Source organism: Argopecten irradians, chromosome 6 (genome assembly GCF_041381155.1).
Source record: "Argopecten irradians isolate NY chromosome 6, Ai_NY, whole genome shotgun sequence".
Lineage (NCBI taxonomy): Eukaryota > Metazoa > Mollusca > Bivalvia > Pectinida > Pectinidae > Argopecten > Argopecten irradians.
Window position 1 is genome coordinate 34959727 of NC_091139.1, and position 24270 is coordinate 34983996.

Below are 24270 nucleotides of genomic sequence, written 5' to 3' on the forward strand. Positions count from 1 at the left end.
GTCATATTTTTGATAAGGGACACGATCTTACAACGACTAGTGATTTTTAAGAAACTGAGGCCTACCCAAGGCCGCGGCCGTATTTCCGTTCTCACACTCAGGCTAGGGAGATCCATCTGTGTACTTTGCACGAATTTATAGCTGACATATTAACTTTATTGTATTAGCTTTACTAAGACCAGTAGCACTTGTTGACAAGGACAGTAATAACTGAATCAGTACCTCTGATCGACTACAAGTGTGTGCTTATGTGAGCAGCAAACACGGGAGTAACTTTGATCGAGAGGAGTACAGCATTGGTAAGTATACGTCTTGTTTAACGGAATATGATCGAGAGGAGTACAGCATTGGTAAGTATACGTCTTGTTTAACGGAATATGATCGAGAGGAGTACAGCATTGGTAAGTATACGTCTTGTTTAACGGAATATGATCGAGATGAGTACAGCATTGGTAAGTATACGTCTTGTTTAACGGAATATGATCGAGAGGAGTACAGCATTGGTAAGTATACGTCTTGTTTAACGGAATATGATCGAGAGGAGTACAGCATTGGTAAGTATACGTCTTGTTTAACGGAATATGATCGAGAGGAGTACAGCATTGGTAAGTATACGTCTTGTTTAACGGAATATGATCGAGAGGAGTACAGCATTGGTAAGTATACGTCTTGTTTAACGGAATATGATCGAGAGGAGTACAGCATTGGTAAGTATACGTCTTGTTTAACGGAATATGATCGAGAGGAGTACAGCATTGGTAAGTATACGTCTTGTTTGACGGAATATGATCGAGAAGAGTACAGCATTGGTAAGTATACGTCTTGTTTAACGGAGTATGATCGAGAGGAGTACAGCATTGGTAAGTATACGTCTTGTTTAACGGAATATGATCGAGAGGAGTACAGCATTGGTAAGTATACGTCTTTTTTAACGTTCATGGATTGGTTATTTTATTAAATTGTGAATATCAACTTTTGCTTAGTGCAAAAATAATATCAAATCTAAATTAATTAAATCTATTTTTAAAAATATATTAGAATGATTGATACATACCCTTGATCCCATGACTTTATATTTGTTATAATGAGGAAAAACGGTATAAAGCTAGTATATTAATAATCCGAAATAAAAGGCCAAAATAAATTCAAAGTAAAATCAAAATCATTTCTATGGAATATATATTTGCCACTATAGGGCCTTCTTCAGTCCGTTATCATGTTATGTTGCTGAAAGATGAATGAAAACTACAGAGAGTTAAAGTAAATGAACGAATTTACAATGCCAATGTCCTTCTGTCTCTGCTTGATATATTTGAATAAATCAGTTTTAAATTTTGTATTTGCATCTGTAAAAGTTCCATTTTACGGAAAACATTCAGATCACGTTTCATCTTAACATTAAGGTTTAGATTATGTTTAAGGGGGTTAAACGTACCTGTACGATAGCATCGTTCCGGATACGAGAACAGATACAAGCGGAGTAGGAAGAGTAAAAGGATGTAGAAGAGCGGGAGGGGTCCTCTGTTTTATCTATGTATCTATTAATTTTAAAGACGACTCCTAGATCCTGTTCTGTCTTAGCTTACCACCGTTCAGCAGTAACTAGCCTAATCCATCAAGAGAAGAAAGATAACATATCAATATGGATCATCATAACATTTAACAACGCTTTGTGGTGTAGCTTTGCCACTCAGAAGTTCGTACTTTATTAAAGAGTATAAAGAGAATATTCGCGACTTCGCTTAAAATGTTTGAATCAGCTATCCTAAACAGTCATTGTGATTCTTAGCTATGTACATGATTTGACGAGAAACATATGTATAAACATGATCGCAAACCTACGGTATATACTTTGCAAATGTCTTGCCTATATGTTTATAAATAATCTTAGATGACTTTATATTTGTTATAATGAGGAAAAACGGTATAAAGCTAGTATATTAATGATCCGAAATAAAAGGCCAAAATAAATTCAAAGTAAAATCAAAATCATTTCTATGGAATATATATTCAGCCACTATAGGGCCTTCTTCAGTCCGTTATTATGTTATGTTGCTGAAAGATGAATGAAAACTACAGAGACTTAAAGTAAATGAACGAATTTACAATGCCAATGTCCTTCTGTCTCTGTTTGTTTGAATAAATCAGTTTTAAATTTTGTATTTGCATCTGTAAAAGTTCCATTTTACGGAAAACATTCAGATTACGTTTCATCTTAACATTAAGGTTTAGATTATGTTTAAGGGGGTTAAACGTACCTTTACGATAGCATCGTTTCCGGATACGAGAACAGATACAAGCGGAGTAGGAAGAGTAAAAGGATGTAGAAGAGCGGGAAGAGTCGTCTGTTTTATCTATGTATCTATTAATTTTAAAGACGACTCCTAGATCCTGTTCTGTCTTAGCTTACCACCGTTCAGCAGTAACTAGCCTAATCCATCAAGAGAAGAAAGATAACATATCAAAATGGATCATCATAACATTTAGCAACGCTTTGTGGTGTAGCTTTGCCACTCAGAAGTTCGTACTTTATTAAAGAGTATAAAGAGAATATTCGCGACTTCGCTTAAAATGTTTGAATCAGCTATCCTAAACAGTCATTGTGATTCTTAGCTATGTACATGATTTGACGAGAAACATATGTATAAACATGATCGCAAACCTACGGTATATACTTTGCAAATGTCTTGCCTATATGTTTATAAATAATCTTAGATACCAGGGGAGTAACAGAAACAGTTTTATAGCGGATATAAACAGATTTTTTCCTTAGCTATGATTTGCAACTTTCACACAGTGTTTTTATTGTCAGCGAGATTAACGTTACTGATGTTATATATGTATTAGAATATTCATACCGCCGTAATACTGCGCAGAACACATGAGGGATAAAATCACTAGTGGTGATCGTTTTCTTTTGAACCGAATCTTATGTTAATGCAATGGTGTTTATGGCGTGCCGAACATTGCAAAATCAATAGGTAAAAACATGTGTGTGTGTTTTTTTTTAAATATATTGCTATATGTGTTCAATATTTTCAATTTTTGTGTAAATGTTTATACTTTTAGCTAAAAAGAAAGTTCATGTTCAATATTTTCTTGGTTAAAACATATGTTTATGTGTAATTTTATTTTATATCTGTGTGAAAAAAAAAATAAAAAAAAATAAATGGTGTATGATTAATAATACAAACAATTTTTTTTACACAAATGTTTTTACTTATTGAATTTTGCACCGTTCGGCACGCCATATGTGTTCCCTTTCAATAGCAGTGTGTTAAACATCAGAATACCAAAACTATTTCCCTGATGAAATATTAAAAGCTGGGGAAAAACAAGTTAAAAAAAGTCCTGCTTGCGACACACTAATCTCACCCTGTTACAATATTTTGAGTTATCCTCTTTTTGTTTTGAAATGACCATTTTTTAGACAAAATGTTTTTATGCACATAACTATTTGCTAATGCATAGTAAAATGCTCTTTGATCGAGATTAATTATCTACTTGCATAGATATTTCAGAAATTATACCACTTTTTTTAATTTCCGTTTTCCAATTAAAAAAAACCAAGATAACTTTCAAAATAGCACGGTTAGGTTTTTATTGCTTGTATGTTCGGAGGTTACCCTTAGGCAAATACTATACCATTTTTATTGTTATCATTATTATTATATTTTATTTCATTTTTCCCTACACTTTACCTTAAAACGAAAACCAGTTTGAAAGGTAGCGCGTCCTTCTTTATCCACTGATTCCATAACTGGTAACTAGGTAGCCTTTGACAAAAATGTCTTCTTAGAAACGATGACAGACATTACAAAGGACATCAGTAAACCATTTTAAAGATATATCAACGCTAAAATGATTTGAACTTGTATTGTCAGCTTTAAGGATTTATATAATTATGTAACTTTAGCAATATGAAATATATTAACCATTTCTGAAATGTTAAAATTGATACACAAGTCACCGATTGAACTATTGTGTAGTTGTTCTAATTCTGTATTCATTTAACGTGAATGAAATTCATATGACGAAAAGAATTGCTTTAGCGGTATCTGCACAGGCATAACAGTATGTAATGTATAAGACAATCTATGACTGATGACGGCAGTGAGGAACATATTTGATCTACAATGATTTGCCCATAATGGATTTTAATTTGAAGTCAAAACTTAAGAATGTGATTGGGGGGAAAAAGCGTAGGGGTTGATTTATTCCTAAAGTGTTCAGAGAGATTGTTCCAGTCTCTATTTGATTTTTTTAAAGGAAAGATTGGCGATAAAATGTTTTTGAGGAAATTTGAAGGGGTCCATCTAAATTTAAAAGTTGTAGTTTAGAGCGTGATATGAAAAAGTGGACGAGGTGTTTCAAACATTAAGGGAAAAGATCATGTTTCATTAAAAAATCACTTAGTAGCCCACAACCAAGCTCGGTTAAAAGTGTTATATAAATAGTAATCTCATACCCCTTGTGCTGATTAGGGCAACCCTTCGTCGATTTCTTTCAATAAATTCTGGTTCATGCTGATTGCAAATGCCAGAGAGTAAACAGTTAAATTTATGGTGTTTGAAGATCGTTATGTAGGGTTATGTATGTTTAATATTGCATAAACCTTTGCAGCAATATCAGACATGTGCATAAATTGCATAAGTTCCAAGATAATAATATACCAAGATGTTTATGTCAACGTGTTGTTGAATAATGACAACTGCATTTTAATGCATACAACAAGTTCTGTTTAGTTGGGTAAACATTACTAACTAACGCTTTGAGCAATATGAGTGAGCCGAAAGTCCATTTGTTTAAGTTATTAATACACCCAAGGTTGGTAAGTTCTGAAGCGCGAAACGTGTCATGTGCAAATACTGTCAACCTGTCTTAGCGACAACCTCTGTATAAAGACCACCTGCTTTATAAGACCGCTTTCTTGGTGCCCCAAATGGTCAATTTCAACACAATGTGCCCCGTGTACGGGTATAAAAACCACTTGTGTATAAATATATTTTTCTTGGCTCCTTAGTTGGTAATTATAGACAGGTTTAACTGTGAATTATTAATGTCTTCCAATATCGATACCATTAACATGTCTTAAAACAATGAAGATCAAATATAGGACCCCGAGGGACACCGAGTTGGCTTAACTGCGTTCTGACCATTTAATACAAATATGAATTCTGTCTGTAAGATATCACTAAGCTATTTAAGTAAATAAACTTTACTACTAAAATATTTTAAAATAGTTTTTCATGTTAAACCTTATCAAAAGTCTTCGAAACCTCTATGAAAAACGGAACATACGTACTTAACATCATCAAAGCTTTTGTAATATGTAAGTAAGTAAATTTAATTATGTGCTAATATTATATAAAGAATATTCCTTGTTTCTTGATGAATATCAGTTATATTTCATCAAGTGGGTAGAAACTTTGATAGGACGGATGAAAAATATCAATGTTTTCATTTTCTAATTTAAATGACAAGATACAGAAACGATTACTGATTGACTTACTTGTTGGTTATATATTAATCCAGTTCTGCGCATAATTTTGTATGACATCATCCATATATTTTTAAATCCATATTAACATAACGTATGCAAGGCGATGTGCTCAATTCATTAAAAAATTATGGCTGCTTTGGTTAATACAAAACACAACATTTAAATTTAACGAAACGCATAATGTAAGTAAGGCTTACTTCGTTTCTCTTGTTTTGCGAACATGTATAGATAACTCCTTATTTTCATAAAACCTCAATATTCCTAATAAAATTAGAATGGCGGTCGAAACAAGTAAAAATACTATGAGTGAATTAAGAAATACATTAATCACTGCTTCTTGGACTGAATTGTAGAAAAAGTTTGTAAATATATGTATTTATGACATCTAAATTCCAAAAAGTAAGCGACAACATATAAAATGTGACTTTTGATACATTTAATACCATTTTGATAAGCTGTGGTCTAAAAACAGGAATCAATGGCCGTGCTCGTTAGAGGTCACACGACGCAATGTTAAGAAATATCCGGTTGTGTTAACCTCTAACATTGTTTGAGCAGTAATACATTTATTTTATTTTGGGTGTGATATTTCAAAATAAGATATTCCCTCCAAAACGATATCTTTTCACTATCACTATAAAACTTATTTATACTGAACTCTGCAAAATGTCATAAAATCTTTTTTTAACCAGCGTTTTCCTGATTGAGAATATTATTTTCCACGAGAAAATTATAAATACATTTCTATGCATTTTCCAATACATTTTCAGATATTAGATAGTAGACATGTAGGACGGTGATTGTTAATATCTTGTTTGGTACCTTTCTTGTCGGTAGGGCGTTAGAATTGTACTTGCTGCCCCTATTGCATGATCGTAAAAGGCGACTAAATTTAGGATCTTATCTTTTCTTTTCTTCCTAACTGACTTTATCTTTCCTAATGCCTTCCTTGGCACCGCCTCACTTTTGGCCTTGCGTTGAGCGTTCGCCCCTGTGAGGAAGGCTCTGGGTTCTGTCCCCTGGCCGAGACACACCAAAGTCTATAAAAGTGGTAGTTTCTGCTCCTGCTTGGCGCTCAGCAAACGGGGAGTGGGACGACTGGTTCGCCCGTTGTCAGTATAATGTGACCGGGTGGGTTGTGTTGTTTGGTGTCTTCCGCGGCATGCTTCAGTGATATAGCACTATAAAAAGGGCAATAGTTCCACTATACAAGAAGACACAACATGAATTTACCGCAGTCTCCCAAAACATGCACCTCGCACAACATACACGCAACACACCGCATACATGGGAGGCCGTCCTTACATGACCATAGCTGTTAATAGGACGTTAATTAATCAAACAAACAAACCTTTATTGTATTGCTCAGTTACATTTCATGTATAACATATACATGGTTAGAAATTGAAGCCTGTTATATGGAGATGTAAATATATTGAAATACTAATAAATGCAGAAATGTTAATATTGTAATTACATCTGTTCTATTTTCATACATTGACAGCTGCTACATATTGTCATAATGGTTTGAAACATGTCACGTGACACGACAGTGGTCACACGCTAAATTACCTCTGGTGAAATATTGCTAATCTATGGTGCTAAAGTGGCTTAAATTTGCTAAAAAAATGACTGGTGGAAGAAGAGGTTGTCGAACGAGAGGAGGACGTGGCGGTAGTTGTGCTTTGAACAGTTCTAGAGCAGGGAAATGTGGATTTTCTGTACAAGGCCAGGACACATCCAGCGACGAAGATCAAAATGGCCACGACGAGTTCGTCAAGGTCACCTCCAAACGGCAACGGCACAGTACAGGGGGCAGTAAAGTGGACACTGGTCTGGGCTTATCAAAGTTTGAATCTATGTCTGTAGATGAGAAACTGAGTGTTATGATGGGAGAGCTTATGAAGCTCGACGGTATTGGAGTCGTCCTGAACAAGGTCAGTAAACAAGTTGATATAGCCGTAGAGGACACTGAAAGCATACAGGAAAATATTGATAATTTAGAAGACAGAATGAAATATCTGGAATATAGAGCAATGGATTTGCAGGCGAGAACTCGTCGGAACAATTTGTTGTTTTACGGTGTTCCGTATTCAGCAGGTGAAAGAGGCATAGATGTTGTTAAAAACTTTATGAAAACAATGCTGAATATCAGTGAAGGTGAAGACATGTTTATCCAAAGAGCACATCGTGTAGGGAATCCCGGCCGAGTACGTGGTGAAAATGATGGACAGGTTAAACCACGCCCACTAATCGCGGGTTTCCGTGACTATACCGACACTGAAAAAATTATGTCTGAAGTGAAATGCCTCAAAGATACAGGTTTCGGGGTTGGTAGAGACTACCCAAAGGAAGTTCAAACCGCGCGTAAGAAACTGTTGAAGGATCTCAGGACGGCAAGAAGGAATAATGAAGACGCAAAGATAGTTTTTCCAGCTAAGCTGATCGTGAAGGGCAATGTCGTCAAGGACGCGTTTCCCGAATGGGACAAAATTCTACAGCGACGGGCGTCTACTGATTGGTCCGAAAGACAAGGAAGCGAGCCAATGGAAGCGGCAAGGGGCGGAGACTCGGACAGTGACTAGGTTAGCGAAGGTTGCACGTGCGCGTGCGCGGGTAAGGACAGCATTATACTTGTTTACCTGAGGTTAGTTACTAAGAGAAGTAACAAACTGAACAGCGATTTAAAAAAAAAAACTTATTGATGTTAATAACATTATTTTGTTTACCGAGACGTGGACGTCTCCATTGCGGGATATTGAGGTTGAAAATGTTACGTGTTTTTCCCTGCATAGAACTGAATATGTTAAAAATACTAAAAGAGACTCTGGTGGTATTATTGTATATGTAAGAGATACAATCTCACAGGGTATCAAAATTGTTAACAAGGATTCTGATGATATTATCATTATGCAACTTTCAAATGATTTCTTTGGTTTTGAGAGAGATATTTTCCCATGTTTATGTTACGTGCTGTCTGTTAATTCTGGTAGAAGAGCGCTGATGAATGCGGATACTCTTGACCGATTAAATGATCATTATTTAAATATACTGAATAATAATGTAGATCCTATAGATTTTATAGTTATATGTGACAAGCTAGGACTAAGTGTCCAGATTACATAGAAGTTGATGAGAATGATTACGTTCCTTTGGGTGAAGATTACATTACAAATATAAATATACCTCGTCACTCATTAGATATAGCTAGTACGAATGAAAACGGTCACAAACTCATTGATATCTGTAAAAGGTCAGGGTTAAGGATTTTGAATGGTAGAATTGGAAACGACGCTGGAATTGGCGATTTTACTTGTATAAATGAGCCAGGAAAAAGTCTAGTTGATTATGTGTTGTCAACACAGAGTATTTTCCCTTTGTTTACTAATTTTCAGGTTAGCCAACCAAACATATACAGTGATCATGTGACTATTTCGTTCTCGTTACAAACTGATACCGAAAATGTGAGCACTCTGCAGTCAAATGAAATGTATTCAAAATATTACAAGTGGAAACAGAAAATGTGTGACGCGTATATTCAAAATTGCTTGGTGAGGACTGTCAACTACTGTTGTCCGAAATGACATATTTAATTGAAAATGTCGGAGTAGAAACCAGTAACTTAAATAAAGCTGTTGAAAAAATTAATGAAGCTCTGTGTAAAGCAGCGGATCCAATTATGTCAAAAACCAGGCGAGTTAGGTCGCACGGTGAGGTCATTAAGTACATGTAATAGCAGGAAGTATAGTATTCCCTGGTATAGTAAAAAATGTGAGGAAATCAGGTCAGTATTTTTAAAAAATTAAATTTATACGGGAGAGAGAGTACTAATGAGAATCGAGTTAACATGATGAAAGCAAGAAATGAGTTTAAAAAGGAAGCAAGGAAATGTCGTTTAAGTTACGACGCTGATAAAACTTCAAAATTAGTGAATTTTAGAACTAGCAATCCCAAAAAATATTGGTCGTTGTTAAAAGAGTTATCGTCTGCAACCAACAATATCAACATTGATGCCGACGAGTTTGCGAATTTTTTCAGTTCAATTAATAATCCGGACGACCCTTTTTTTACACCCGAAGAAGATGTAGTAAATTATGTTGATAGGTACGAAAATAGTGAATTGCAAGTAATGTTTAATGAACATAGACCGAAAGGAAATCACAGATGCTTTATGTCGGCTTAAAAACGGGAATAGTGCAAGGCCTGATTTGGTGATAAACGAGTTTTTGAGTAGAGGGCGCAACATACTTACCCCATACCTCGAAGCGTTATTCAATGCTATTTTTAGAAAGGGAGAATTCCCCACTATTTGGTCAGAGAGTTACGTGATACCCATTCATAAAAAGGGCAGCAAATCAGGTGTTCGTAATTATAGAGGTGTTACTTTATTAAGTGTGGTTGGTAAGCTTTTTAAAATTTTAAATAATAGGTTAACTACCTGGGCAGAAAAATACAGTGTTTATGTAGATACCCAGGCCGGTTTTAGAGCTGGTCATAGTACGATTGACAACATTTTTATTTTACATGGCCTAATATCATGTTTTACTAATAATAGAAAAACTTTTGATTGTACTTTTATTAATTTTTCGAAAGCCTTTTATTATGTTGTGAGGGAAAACTTATAGTTAAAGTTTTTGAAATTGGGAATTCGAGGCAAGATGCTTGATATCGTCAAGTCAATGTATCAATCAGTAAAAGCTAGGGTGAAAGTTAATAATGAACTTTCTGACGAGTACGAATGTGAAACCGGGGTAAAACAAGGGGAAAGTTTGTCCCCATTTCTTTTTGTAATGTATGTAAATGATCTTGAAGAATAGCTGATTTTAAAAGGTTTTGAAGGGGTGTCAATAAATTTTTTGAAATTATTTATATTACTTTATGCAGATGACATCACTTTGATGACCTGCACTAGTACTGGATTACAAAAGGGTCTGGATATTCTGCACGGTTATTGTGATAGATGGAAATTAAAAGTAAATGTTTAGAAAACCAAGGTCATGATTTTCAGAAACTGTGGTCGATTACCAGAAGATTTAAATATCTATTTGGGTGAAGAGGAGGTGCAGATAGTTAAAAAGTTTTCTTTTTTGGGCTTAGTACTCTCACCCAGTGGGTTATTTGCCGATACCCAATTTACTCTAGCGGGACAAGGAAATAAATCACTTTTTCAGCTGGAAAAACAATTGCAAAAATTTATTAACCTTTCACCTAAACATGCATATACTTTATTTGAAAAATTAGTATGTCCCGTAATGAGGTATGAGTGTGAAGTGTGGGGTTTTCACTCTGGGTTGGCAGTAGAAAACGTTCATTTAAGGTTTTGTAAAAGATTCCTTGGAGTGGAAACTTCGACAGAGAACAACTTTATTTACGGAGAATTAGGATGTTTGCCACTAAAACTCAAGAGATATTTTAAGATAATTAAGTATTGGCTACAGATTGTCCATCATAAGAAAAATGTATTGGTGAAGTCAGTCTATGGTGAACTTTATCAACAAGCTGAATCATGTAGAATAATTAACTGGGCAAAATTAGTAAAACATTTATTATGTACGTATGGTTTTGGTTATGTTTGGTTAGAACAACAAGTTGGAAACGAAAAGGTATTTTTAGAATAATTCCAAACAAGAGTTAAAGATATTTTTATACAAAACTGGCATAGTGAGCTGGTAGATTCGCCAAGGGCAAGACGTTATTTATTGTTTACAAATGAATTTGGATATAAGAGTTATCTCGATACTGTAAATATTGAAAAATATAGAAACGCTCTAACGAAGATTAGAACATCATCACATAGATTGTATATAGAAACAGGTCGGTGGCGTAAGCCTAATCCAATTCCAGTCGATTCGAGATATTGTTTTAATTGTGCAAAAATTGAAGATGGATATCATTTTATCTTGGAATGTCCTAATTTTGTAGATATTAGATCAAAACTGTTAAAAAAGACATTTTGGTTTAGGCCTAATATGACTAAATTTATAGATATCTTGACTTCAGAAAATAGTAGCATTGTTAAAAATTTAGCTATCTTTGTTCACAGAGCTAATGAAGTTAGAAATTCAATATTATTTGAAAATTGATATATTTGTTGTGAGCATCCTTTCGCTGGTTTCTCTTTTTTTATTTACATATATATAGTGTTCATCCTTTTTCCAGAAAAGTCTGTTTACCATTGTCATGTCTGTATTTGTTTTGCACAAAGGCTTTTTAGCCTATTTGCTAAATGAAATAAAGACAAATTATATATGTTATGCTATCATAAGAATACAATTATTGATTCCCATGTATAAGAATAAAGCATGAAGAAAGTAATTCTGGTATTTTTGACAGGAACTGTTCCATGATGGCTCGGTCAGCATTCATCGTGATAATGATGATAGTATTCTACACTGGAAAAGCAGCAAGTAAATGTAGAAAATACGCCGACCAGGTTTTCCTTGTGTCAATGGATGGGTTCAGGTATGACTACCCCGAGAAAGCAGCTACTCCAAACTTTGCCAGAATGGCTCGAGATGGCGTCAGAGCAGAATATATGACCAGTACCTTCGTTACCAAGACCTTTCCAACTCATTACAGCCTTGTAACAGGTACATTATGTGAACAGAATATGTCATAATTGTTATCATTATATGCAAGCATAAAGAAACGAATGTTGTCATAATTGTTATCATTATATGCAAGCAAAAAGAAACGAAGGTTGTCATAATTGTTGTCATTATATGTAAAACACGTTTTTAGATTACAAAGGTATGATGTCAATTTGAACATTCTGTTGCCCTTCAGTAATATGTAGTTTTGCAGGAAGATGTCAACCGCATATATATGGGGTGCTTTTAGTCAATCATTTTTCACTATGCTTATGGTTATTTTCAGGAGTCAAAGGTCATAGCATAATTGAATTTCTTTATTTTATACTAGAGAAAAAAGAATATCTTTTTTACGTTTCTACATTATTTTTTTTCTTCTGAAGTGTAATACTGAAAGTGCAGCAGAATTGTGTGAAATGACATTCCTACTTGGATACAGAAATATGAATCCGATAGAGTTTAGAACAGATGCTAGAATGTTATTGTATAATGAGTGAATTTGATGTCGTGTTCAACACAGGAATGTACTCTGAAAGCCACGGTATTGTGGGGAATTCAATGTATGATCCGGAATTTGACCAATTCTTCTCGATGCGATCCCATGAGACAAAATGGTGGGATGCGGGAGAACCTCTATGGATAACGGCCCGGAAACGCGGTCTAACTTCCGGTACTATATTCTGGCCCGGAAGTGAGGCTCAAATCCAAGGAATGCACCCTAATAAGTGGTACAAATATAACGAATCCATAACTTTTGACCAAAGAATAGATATTGCTATCAATATGCTTAAAAACGACAACTTTAATTTCGTAACTACCTACTTTCACGAACCGGATCGGACAGGGCATATTTACGGACCAAATTCTAGAGAAATCGAAGACATGGTCATGGAAATGGATACATTACTTGGAACGATCTTGAACAAACTGATCGCAAATGGACTCCAAGATAAAGTAAATCTTATACTAGTAAGTGACCATGGAATGACTGAAGTCGATTATGTTAACAGACTTGTTGAAATATACAGCTTAGTGGATAAATCCCAGATCCAACTTACAGTAGACAGTGGTCCGATCATGCACGTGCTTCCAGCTGAGGGTCAGGCTGACGCTGTGTTTAGTGCTATCAATAGCCATTCCCATTTCACAGCCTACAGAAAATCAGATATACCAGACAGGTTTCACTATCAGAACAACAGGCGGATAATGCCGATCTTCGTATTGGCAAATGAAGGATGGAGCATTACGTGGGCAAGTACAAAAGTTAATGTCGAAAGTAACTTTATCGGTCAAATGTTTTATTGTTGCACATTGTTTATAAATAAATATTTATTAAAGAAACAAATACAATCATTGCATTCCTGCATGGTGTGGATTCTTTGGTGTACATGTTGACCACGATTTCAACTACATCAGAACAGACCCGGACGTTTCTCGAGAAACAAAGCGCTGCATCCTAGGCTTCCAAGACCTACAGTGTTGATCATATGATATCTTGTACCGATAATACATGACTTCTTACCATAAAAGCTGTATAAGATATCATGTTACATATGTTGTTAATATGTTTTGATATCTACTTTGATATCTAAATTTTTCCACAAAAGGAATACATAATAAGTGATGCTTTGTTCCATCACAGATTATCCATGCTCATCCCAAACAGCGTTCGCTGGGATATTTGCACATTTCAAATTCCATACAGACAATAATGCGCTGTGCTTCCTACATGTTTCAGAATGCCAGTAGAACTTCCGCAGGGAAAGGCAACCATGGCTATGATAACAGTCTGATGTCCATGAAGCCGATATTCTACGCCATGGGTCCTAACTTCCGGTCAAACTTCTCGGCTCCACCTATGAACGCAGTAGACATTTACCCTTTGGTTTGTGAATTACTCGATATGACGCCATCACCTAACAATGGTTCGTTATCGAACGTGGCAGACCTTTTGAAGCCTTATGACAAAGATCATCTGATATGTGATGGCGCTGCTGCGTGTACTTCCGGTCGATTGAGCATCCCGTCTGTCATATTGTTAGTTGTTGTTTGGCTGATTAATTAGAATAATTTTAAAACATATAAGTCAATAAACATGTCTGTCACTACACCATATCTGTGTGTATATAAGTCAACGCTCTTGATAGCGCTTGGATGTGTGATAGTAGAACAGAAAAGAATATATCAAATTTTTAAAGTGATAACTGTTTCTTCTTTTCGGGTGTTTGAAATGTAATGTTGAAAGGTTTTCTGTGTTTGTTGCTGTTTCTGTGTGCTGTCGTGTAGAACTCCACCTTGTAGTTTGATATGTTTATTTGGAGTTCTTTGGAGTCGAATTAAGTACACAATTAAAACATTTATTACATTTATTACCGAGATATCATGCGTTAATGTCTATCAATGTAATACCTGACCAACTGAAGCCACGATACCCTACAGGACATGCATACTTGTCTGGTATAACACAACTCGTTGCCTGGTGTCCTGTAAACGGTCAACATTACCCCGACTGATCCAAAGGCTATGTATAGATACACATTTGCAAATTTCTAAAAACCTAATCAATTTATTGCATTTGTCCCTATATTATAAAGTATATCAAATTAGTTTTAATTTGATGAATCTTATCTTTTATGACCATTGCATCCTATATCAATGAATCTTATGTAAAATGTACAATGACACTTTTACATAGATGTGTTTCCCAATTAGACTGAACACCAAAATGGTGTCCTTGTTAATATTTAACCCCAGAAATAGGGTGCAAGACAAGGAAGAAGCATGCGATAATTTTGTTTTGATATTTTCTTTTTTTAGTTTTCCTAACTTAAATACCTTCTATCATATAGCAAAATTGCTCATTGTAGCCAAAAAAACCATTGAAGGCTTTCCATAAAAGTGAAAATAACTTAATAAGGAAGGAAATACCGATGCTTAAAGGCCTTCGAGCTAAAAAGCATTGCTTGATGTCTTATATACTACTAATTTATAGGTATGAAACAAAACAAGATCTTTTTGGAGACTGAAAGCAACTTAAACATCAGGTTCAAATAGGGTTTTACATCACCTGGTAGCATTGACTATGACCATATGAAATAAACCCAGTTTTACAAAGCTTCAACCTCATGGGTACCATAATATTTAACGTCTCGAATCTGAATTCTTCCATCAGTAACCATGCAGTTAAGTCAACTTCATGACGGTCGCTAATATGTTTTATCTTGAAACAGACTATAGAAATATCTGGTATGTCCTGTATATGCATCCATAAGATATGATAAAGACTATTCATCTTTATTTAAGCTGTTCGTAGGAATAAAAAAGGGAGAACTCCGTTCTTGGTGACCAGATGAATAGTCTTGCTGGTGATATCATCATTTTTTGGTAGAATTAACCACAAGCGTCTTGTAATCAAAACATTGCCCATATAATAATTTAAACACTTTATCACGCATCCCATATTTACTTTCTAGATTCTGAAAGCTGTCACGTGACTGGCCATCTCATCCATTCACCCACTATGTGTTTTTATATTGTATGATACTAAGTAATCATATGTGCGCTATGAAAAAGAGTAATAAGGTAAAAATCTCCCGATTGAATTGAATACTTCAGCACAAAATCCAAAATTCAAATTGGCAAATGACTACCTTGTTCTGGTTTTGTTCCTCCCGAAAATCTTATATGGGTAGACAAATTAGCTGTGTCCAATTCTTGTATGCATGAAAGGTAACGACATTTTCCTTTGCAATTGCTTCAGTTGTAAGACTGAATTTTCTTTGTAGAAGTAGAAGGTGATTGGATTTAAAAAGAAAACTTCTACTACTGAATATCAAGAAATCTAAAAAGAAGGAAGAATTACAATAGATTAAGACTAAGAGGCACAAAAGCGACAATATAATTCAGGATAATCAGCAGCGTTACCGAGCTCAGGTTGCAATTTCTGTCACTAATAAGAACAGTATGGTTTACTGAAATCGAAAATGAACAAGACATACGAGATGATGGCAGACACATTCCATTACACAAACTCTCTATGAAAAGATTGACAATATGAACATAAGTCCAATAAGCAATGTAAAGTCTTAGAATGGAGCGGAGAAGATTGCAATGGCAAAAAGAACCATTGCTGTTATATTGGGAATATTTTGAAGAAATAGAGTAACAATATTACTGAGCAGTGTTGTCATGGTTTGTTAGAAGCAACGAAAAGATAGCGACGCACAGCTGAGAAAGAAAGAACAGCAGGATGGAATGAAGAAATGACAGCTGCATGCAAGAGTGAAGCTTTCAGACTTGTGCCATATATGACAAAGAAAGCTGTAAACGAAAAGATACAGGAAAGTCCATCTTTGAATAGCCTTATGGCTGTTAATTGAATGTTAACTAAGCCATTCCACATTAATAAGAACCAACCTTACTTTCATCAAAGAAGGTTCTGAATGAGACTTCAGATTTCATATATGTGTAGAAGAACAGGGAAAATACACATATGATTCCTGTATAGTGCCCCGACATTGTGAATTGCAAATTTTGTGACGGTAAAATGACATGATCTTGCAACGATCAGTGATTTATTAGTCGTATTTCCGTTCTCACACTCAGACTAGGGGGATCCATCTGTGTACTTTGCACGAATTTATAGCTGACATAGTAACTTTATTGTATTAGCTTTACTAGGACCAGTAGCACTTGTTGACAAGGACAGTAATAACGAACTGAATCAGTACCTCTGATCTACTACAAGTGTGTGCTTCTGTGAGCAGCAAACATACGAGTAACTTTGATTGAGGGGAGTACAACATTGGTAAGTAGACGCCTTTCCATTAGCTTCTTATTTGTTTTTACTATATTGCGAGTATTAATCCATTCGACTGAAAAAATTCAGATCAAAACTATATCTGAACATACTTAAAACACATCGCATTGGCATTTTCCTACTCAAAACACTTAGTACTAAAATAAAGAGTAAAAAAGAGTGTTCGTAGCTTCGATTATGCTATGTTGTTCTTGTTCTTTAGAAATTCCCTCCGTTGTAGGAGCATACTGCAGAGTGTCTGTGCGATTCCAACAGGTGAATTATCTATCTAACCCACGTTGTTGATTTTAATACTATTTCAGATCAAGTTTTTCGGGTCCCTTTGGCCCGTCAATGAAGTGATGATCCAGTATAAATGACGAAATACAGGACTATATACAGTTTATGGATTAGTTATACACAATGAGCATGCGTGAACACATACTTTGTAGCCGGTCATAGATTATACATATACAGGATTACACACACAGGGGATATAGGGTCACAGTTAAAGTTCATGGGTTGTTAATATATTTTGTGACTCCACTTTACAGCTGATTGATACATAGTCTCTTATTAAAGCAGAAGTGGGTATATGTGCACTGCAGGATCACCCAGTTAGATTAGTCATAATCGAATTTGTGTCATAGCCCCCTTTTTTGTTGATTGGTAGATTTGTCGTAATTTCCAATCGGCGTTGGTGAAGAGCGAAGCATATTCTGCGCGTGATGAGTTCGACCTTAAAGATAATGTCTCTATTTAAGTCTCTGTTTCCGGAGCAGTCTAAGACAAGTTCTACATTGACGGTTGCTGACCTTCCTATTAACTTTTCTTCAGTATGAAAGTTCCTTATAGACGACATAGAACCATCCGTTCTATGTCTCCTCTGTTTGATGAGACATAGGCCATGACTTGATGTCTCCTCTGTTTGATGAGACATAGGCCATGACTTGATGCAGCGTGCCTGACTTGTAATTTTCGATGTTGCGATATTTCAAGGTATTGAGATACTTTGGCTTTGATACAATAAGCGATTCCCTGTATCTTCTGATGTTTGTTTTACCCTTGGATTTCCAGGCAGCATATCGGAATGAGGTATCCAGAAGATCAGCAATACTAGGCTGTTATGTTCTCTTGGTTTTCGTTAGCAGTACATGTCGGAGTAGTATGTCCCTTTCAAGCGATGTAGATAGACAGATACATCCCAACATATTTAGGGCGTTGGTATGTATCCTAGCGACCAAGGGGATCGTTCCAATGAGAATGATCTGTTTCAGTACTTTACGGAATTGCCTTTCCAGGGGAATCGGTACATTGCTTGATGGTGGTAACACCTCCAGGCCATGTGTAAGAATTGGAATAATATATGTAGTTAGGATATGTAGGCTGGTTGTTGGGTTTAACCCGTTATTTCCGTGTAGTCCTGTTCCCATAAGACTGTAAAGCGCACCTTTGCCTTTTTTTATGTTTTTCTGAATGGTAATAGGGGCAGATTTGTTGGGATTGTTGTGATGGAGTATTCCTAAATGAGTGGCTTCCTCAACGATTGGAATGTTGACGTCGCCCAGACTCCATGGAAATAGAATATCTTTTTCATTCTGAGTCTTACATAGTTATTTACATTATGTGCCCGGCGGCTACGGAGTTCGTCGTAGAGTTGTGACTATTTTGTCTCTGTATTTAAGTTGAGCTGGGTCTTGCTACGTTTTGCCTCGATCTTTTGCGGATTACTGGTCATTGGGACAAGGGAAAGTCTGTTACCGGAGGTTAAAGATGGCCACTACATTTTGGTCTGTGCTATACCACGGCTACAACTACGTTCTCCATAGGCCCGTAACGATCTGATGAGGTCCCTACGTTTAGCATATTTAATCAAGCTCTTATACCTTTATACGGTCCTCCATGGCTGACGAGGGATGGAAGTCTGATGTTGGGCATTTCAAAAATAGGTAATAACAACAAAATGAGTAATTATGAAAGAAAAGCTTAACAGCTTAATTAGCCACACAAAGGGGCATCATTTGCGTAACATTTTCGGTTATCATATGAAAAGTTCCCAACGAAGTTACAATTGACTTATTAAGCATACATGAAACTCTAGACCTCTTCGATGACATATCTGAAATGATTATCACAGCCTACGTTAAATCTTTAAAAATATCTAAAACTAAAATATTTATTCGACTCGACTTCTTGTGAAGTACTGATTTACCTAGATTCCTAACATTGTCTAACGGTCACCCCGTTTTGTCCACGGTGGCCCGAAACGAGGCTGTCATGTATAAACATGATCGCAAATGTACGACCAATGTTGTATGCCTTTAAGATGATAAGACATGTTTATAAAGAATCTAAGTACGGGCGGAATAACAGGTTTATAGCGGATATAAAGTATATTCACATGCACACACTATCACGCCATTGAAATTGAAACAAAGTAATCGATACAGCAGCAAAGATTAGTCATTATATAGCTGTAAAGAAATATATACTTGATAAGTTAAATAGGAACAAATGAACATACAAATTCCCCTCTCTAATGCTAGGTTTACACTAAGTACTCGGCGGCCTTGGCAGCCCCGTTTTAGGCCAGCGTGGACAAAACGTGGTGAGCGCGAGACAACGTGAGACAACGCAGAAGGACGTGATAGACCAACGTGAGCGGCCGTGATTACCGTGAGTGCCGTGCCAGATTTTTAAAATGTCAAAAAATTTTCCACGGCAGTCATGGTACAGATGGTGAACGCCACAGGACGTAATTAAACGGGATTGACATAACAAAACGTAACAGCGCATATGAAGCCGTAACAGAACTTCAAGATGGTCCGTGGTGGAACGGGCAGCAAGCAAGTTCCCTGGAATATCATGGTGATTTCAAGTTTTGTGACGTTCTGTTGCGTTTTCTCCACGTTTTCTCAGGGTTGATGCAGATTGGCTGCACGTTTTGTGCCGTTTTATCCAGGTTTTTCACGGTTTTCACAGTTTTCACGGCAAGCCAAGGTGGATGATATCCTATTCGATGCGTTTTTTCAAGGCACATCACGGCTTGTAGCGGTTGAAAGCCAGACGTGATACGGCGTATTGCGTCCGATTACGGGATTACATTGCAAGCAATATAACATCATTGTTAACTACTCATATCCAACCGCAGAATCAAAATGGCCCCTACAAGCACGTGCACGCTAATTTGGTGCATTAATAGCAAGAATCAGCAAAATGAAGTTGTTTAGGTACAACACAAAATAATTTAAATAGAACCATATCTGAAAACATGTCAGGGGTTGTTTTTCTCAAACCCTCAAACAATGTTAGCTTAAGTCTAGGTCAGATTAAAGAATAGTAAATTGTTTCATATATCTCGATGTCTGGGGTAATTATTTCTATGATCTCATTTAAGAGGTCTTGAGAAGTATTTAGGCATTGGCAATTTTATTGGGGAGTTCTGGAATAGTAACTGTTGAGCAGTTGCATATCTGCTGCCTATTGTGTTACTTAAATGCTATACAATATATTAAATATATAATAATTATATATCTTTACCAAATACAGTTTAAATTTTCTTTTCATTTAACTCATTTTATAATAAAAACGTCTTTTAAATTAAATTTTCAACAATAAATATTGTTTCATTTGCTCTAAAAAGCACGGCATCAGACTTCCTTCCCTAGTAAGCCTTCGCGAACCGTGAAAAACGTATCGGAGCTTGATCAAAACGTGTAAAACGTAGCAGACCTCATCAGATCGTATCCGTGATAGACCGTTCAAAAGCCGTGTTGTACCTTTAACCTCCTGGAACTGCCCTTTCCCCTATATCCACGGTCCACCACGTAATCCGTAAAAGACCGTGGCCAAACTTCACAAGCCCTAGCTCAACTTGAATACAAAGACAAAAATAGCCAAAACTCCACGGGCAAACGAGGCTACTGTGGTCGCCGGGAACAAAGTGTAAACCTAGCATTACATAAAAATGAAACTTGGACTAATTACGTAAAACATACAATATGGACATCTTAACCACTCGTGTTGTTTTACATTCCGACGCAGACGAAATGTGCCTGAGTGGACGGCGTATGCTGTATACTAGTTTGGCGAAAGTTTTAGCAAACATGTACATTACCATTATGTTATTAATCATATTAAACAGAAAAAAAAACGACAAGGGAATACTGTATTGTATTAGTTTGCTTAAACATGAAGAAAGCATAAGTATTTTCCGTGATGAAAACATTTCAGCTGGTAAGCAGGAAAAGTCTATTTCTAAAGATTTCTAAACGAAATGAATGAATGAGAATATATTGTTAACCATGGGAAAGTTGTGAACGCGTTTATATGCTATGTTTCGATACATTTGAAATGTTTGATAGAATTGGTAATTTTGAATACCTTCTTTGGTGCATTTGATGTATTATGGAATACCTATTCATGGATATAGCAGATATCACATGGTAAGAAAATGAATCAATTACAGTATACATGTAAATATTAAAACATCAAATTAATAATCACATGCAGAAATATTATTTTCAAATACTTTTCAGGTAAAATGGCATCTGCTCTCTCCGTCTTCATCATTCATTGACGGCTGTTACGCTGTATTGCTATTATTATTTGAAACATGATATTTAAAATAAGAATATCGTTATTGATATTAGAATAAAGCATAAATATAAATATATTCTGCAATTTTTGACAGGAACTATTCTATAATGGCTCGGTCAGCGTTCATCATGATAATGATGATAGTGTTCTACACTGGAAAAACAGCCGGAAAATGTAGAAAATAATGTAGAAAATGTTAAAAAAAAAAAAAAAAAAAAAAAAAAAACATACGCCGACCAGGGTTTTTTCCTTGTGTCAATGGATGGGTTCAGGTATGACTACCCCGAGAAAGCAGCTACTCCAAACTTTGCCAGGATGGCTCGAAATGGCGTCAGAGCAAAATTTGAACAGTACTTTCGCTACCAAGTCCTTTCCAACTCACTACAGTATTATTACAGGTATGGTCCGTGCTTGTAGTTTAAAGAAGACAATTTATCTAGTTCACATATCTTTATATTGAATTCCTCAAAAAATAAATAATTGTTATCATTATATATGTAAACGCAGATATTAGATATCAAATGTATGATTTGACCGTTCTGCAACACTTCAGTGATAAATATATTATTTTACAGAAAGATAGGCGTCAGCTGCATAATATGTACGTTTCAATACGATTTGATATCTTATTTATCACAGGAATGTACTCTGAAAGCCATGGTATAGTGGGAAATAAAATGTATGATCCGGAAATTTGCGAGTACTTTACCACAATGACTAACGACTCAAAATGGTGGGATGCGGGAGAACCTCTATGGATAACAGCCCGAAAAAGTGGTCTTACTTCCGGTACTGTGTTCTGGTCCGGAAGTGAGGTTACAGTCCAGGAAATGCATCCTAATAAGTGGTGCAAATATGATAAATCTATGTCTTTTGAACAAAGAATAGATATTTCTTTAAATCTGCTAAAAAGAAAGAAATTTAATTTCGTGTCTACCTACTTCCACGAACCAGATCGGACAGGGCAATATCCGATAATTATCAATATTCAAAAAATAATTATCAAAAATATCAATAATTCTAAAGAAATTGAAAGCATTGTTGTGGAAATGGATAAATTTCTTGGAACGATCTTTGACAAAATGGCCGTAAATGGACTCCAAGATAAAGTAAATCTAATCCTTGTAAGTGACCATGGAATGACCGAAGTAGATTACAAAACGAGACTTGTTGATATATACAGCTTAGTTAATAAGTCATATATCCAATTGACAATCGAAATCGGTGCGTACATGCACGTGCTTCCAGCTGAGGGTCATGCTGACGTTGTGTTGAGGGCTATAAATAGCCATCCCAATTTAACGGCCTACAGAAAAGCAGATATACCAGACATATTCCACTATCAGAACAACAGGCGGATAATGCCGATCTTCGTATTGGCAGATGAGGGATGGACCATTACAAATGTAAGCATAATATTGACAATAAAATTTATGTCAAGACTTTTATTTTTACGAACGTTAATGTCAAACATATTTGTTTTTTGGTTCATTTTTGTTTAGGAATAAATGAAGAGTCAGAGTCAATAGGTTATTATGCTGTGTGGTTTCCATGGTGTACAAATGTTGACTTAGCGCAACATGTCTTGGATACAGTTCCAACTACAGCAAAACAGAGATGACCATTTGTCAAACAAAGCACCAAAGCAATCGGTACACTCTAGGCCAGTTTTACAATGTTAATTATTAATACCTTTGTGGGATTATGTATGCTAAGTATATGATAGCTAATACCAATAAGGCAGGACTGATATGTTTAGTTTCAGAAGATTTTTGTTTAAACTCCTTCAATAAGTTTTTGTTTTTACGCTGTTAAAGATTTATCGTACTCTTCCAAAGGATTAGTCGTCGCTTGGATAATGACACACTTCATACAAATATTGACGCTTTGTTCTTCGTGTTTGTATCAGGATACTGATGGAACTTCCGCACGGACCATGGGCCCTAACTTCCGGTCAAACTTCTCGGCTCCACCTATGAACGCAGTAGACATTTACCCTTTGGTCTGCGAATTACTCAGTATGACGCCTTCACCTAACAATAGTTCGTTGTCGAACGTTGCAGAGCTTCTGAAGCCGTACGACAAAGGTCACCTGATATGTGATGGCGCTGCTGCATGTACTTCCGGTCGATTGAGCATCCTGTCTGTCATCTTGTTAGTTGTTGTTTGGCTGATTAAATAGAACTAATTTAACAATATAAGTAAACAAACATGTCTGTCAATAAAATATCTATGTGTGTATGTAAGTCAACGCTCTTGGTAGCGCTTGGATGTATTAAATTTAAATGATAACAGTTTCTTCTTTCTGGATGTGTGAAAGTAGAAAAAAATGAATATACGTGTATCAAATTAAACTGATTACTGTTTCTTCTTTTTAAACGTGTAAAAAAAGAAAAGGAATTAACATATCAAAATAATATGATAATTATTTCTTCTTTTTGGTGATTAACAGTCTACTATAATTACATATTTAGGCCAAGAGGAATGAAAACTGACTGGGACAAAATAAAGGCACGATCATATTAACGAGGAGATAACAGAGGGTATATAGTAAAACCTGTGACCTTGTGACCCTCGTATCGCCATAGACAGGTTATATTGTATATGTCGATGTCTGATTTATTTGCAATCTTAAATGTTCTTACATGTAAGATAGTGACAATGGAAACCCTTGACATCGTATACGAATACTGATTCTTACGTCCTTACGTAATACTGCAAATGGATTTTTTCTCGATACAATCTTGACATCGATCGTAAAAACCTCCCGTCATAACTTT

The 24270-nt window shown here is 35.7% G+C and overlaps 1 protein-coding gene and 1 pseudogene across 1 annotated transcript; both read left to right on the top strand.

The window, feature by feature from the left end:
- Window positions 1–60: 60 nt before the first annotated feature.
- LOC138326352 (ectonucleotide pyrophosphatase/phosphodiesterase family member 5-like) lies at window positions 61–14471 on the top strand. Its single transcript, XM_069272468.1, has 4 exons — window positions 61–299; window positions 11837–12093; window positions 12614–13344; window positions 13832–14471. Exons 2-4 carry the CDS (start codon window positions 11847–11849, stop codon window positions 14156–14158), a joined length of 1305 nt encoding a protein of 434 aa, XP_069128569.1. The 5' UTR covers window positions 61–299; window positions 11837–11846; the 3' UTR covers window positions 14159–14471.
- A 6948-nt stretch (window positions 14472–21419) lies between these two features.
- On the top strand, window positions 21420–23776 carry LOC138326353 (ectonucleotide pyrophosphatase/phosphodiesterase family member 5-like; annotated as a pseudogene).
- Window positions 23777–24270: the final 494 nt, after the last annotated feature.

Bases quoted from the DNA above. Each gene is read 5' to 3' on its own strand.
- LOC138326352 (XM_069272468.1), top strand. From the start codon at position 11,847: ATGATGGCTCGGTCAGCATTCATCGTGATAATGATGATAGTATTCTAC. The intron at 12,094-12,613 runs GTACATTATGTG...TGTTCAACACAG, and splicing joins TCATTACAGCCTTGTAACAG to GAATGTACTCTGAAAGCCAC. The intron at 13,345-13,831 runs GCAAGTACAAAA...TACATGTTTCAG, and splicing joins AAGGATGGAGCATTACGTGG to AATGCCAGTAGAACTTCCGC.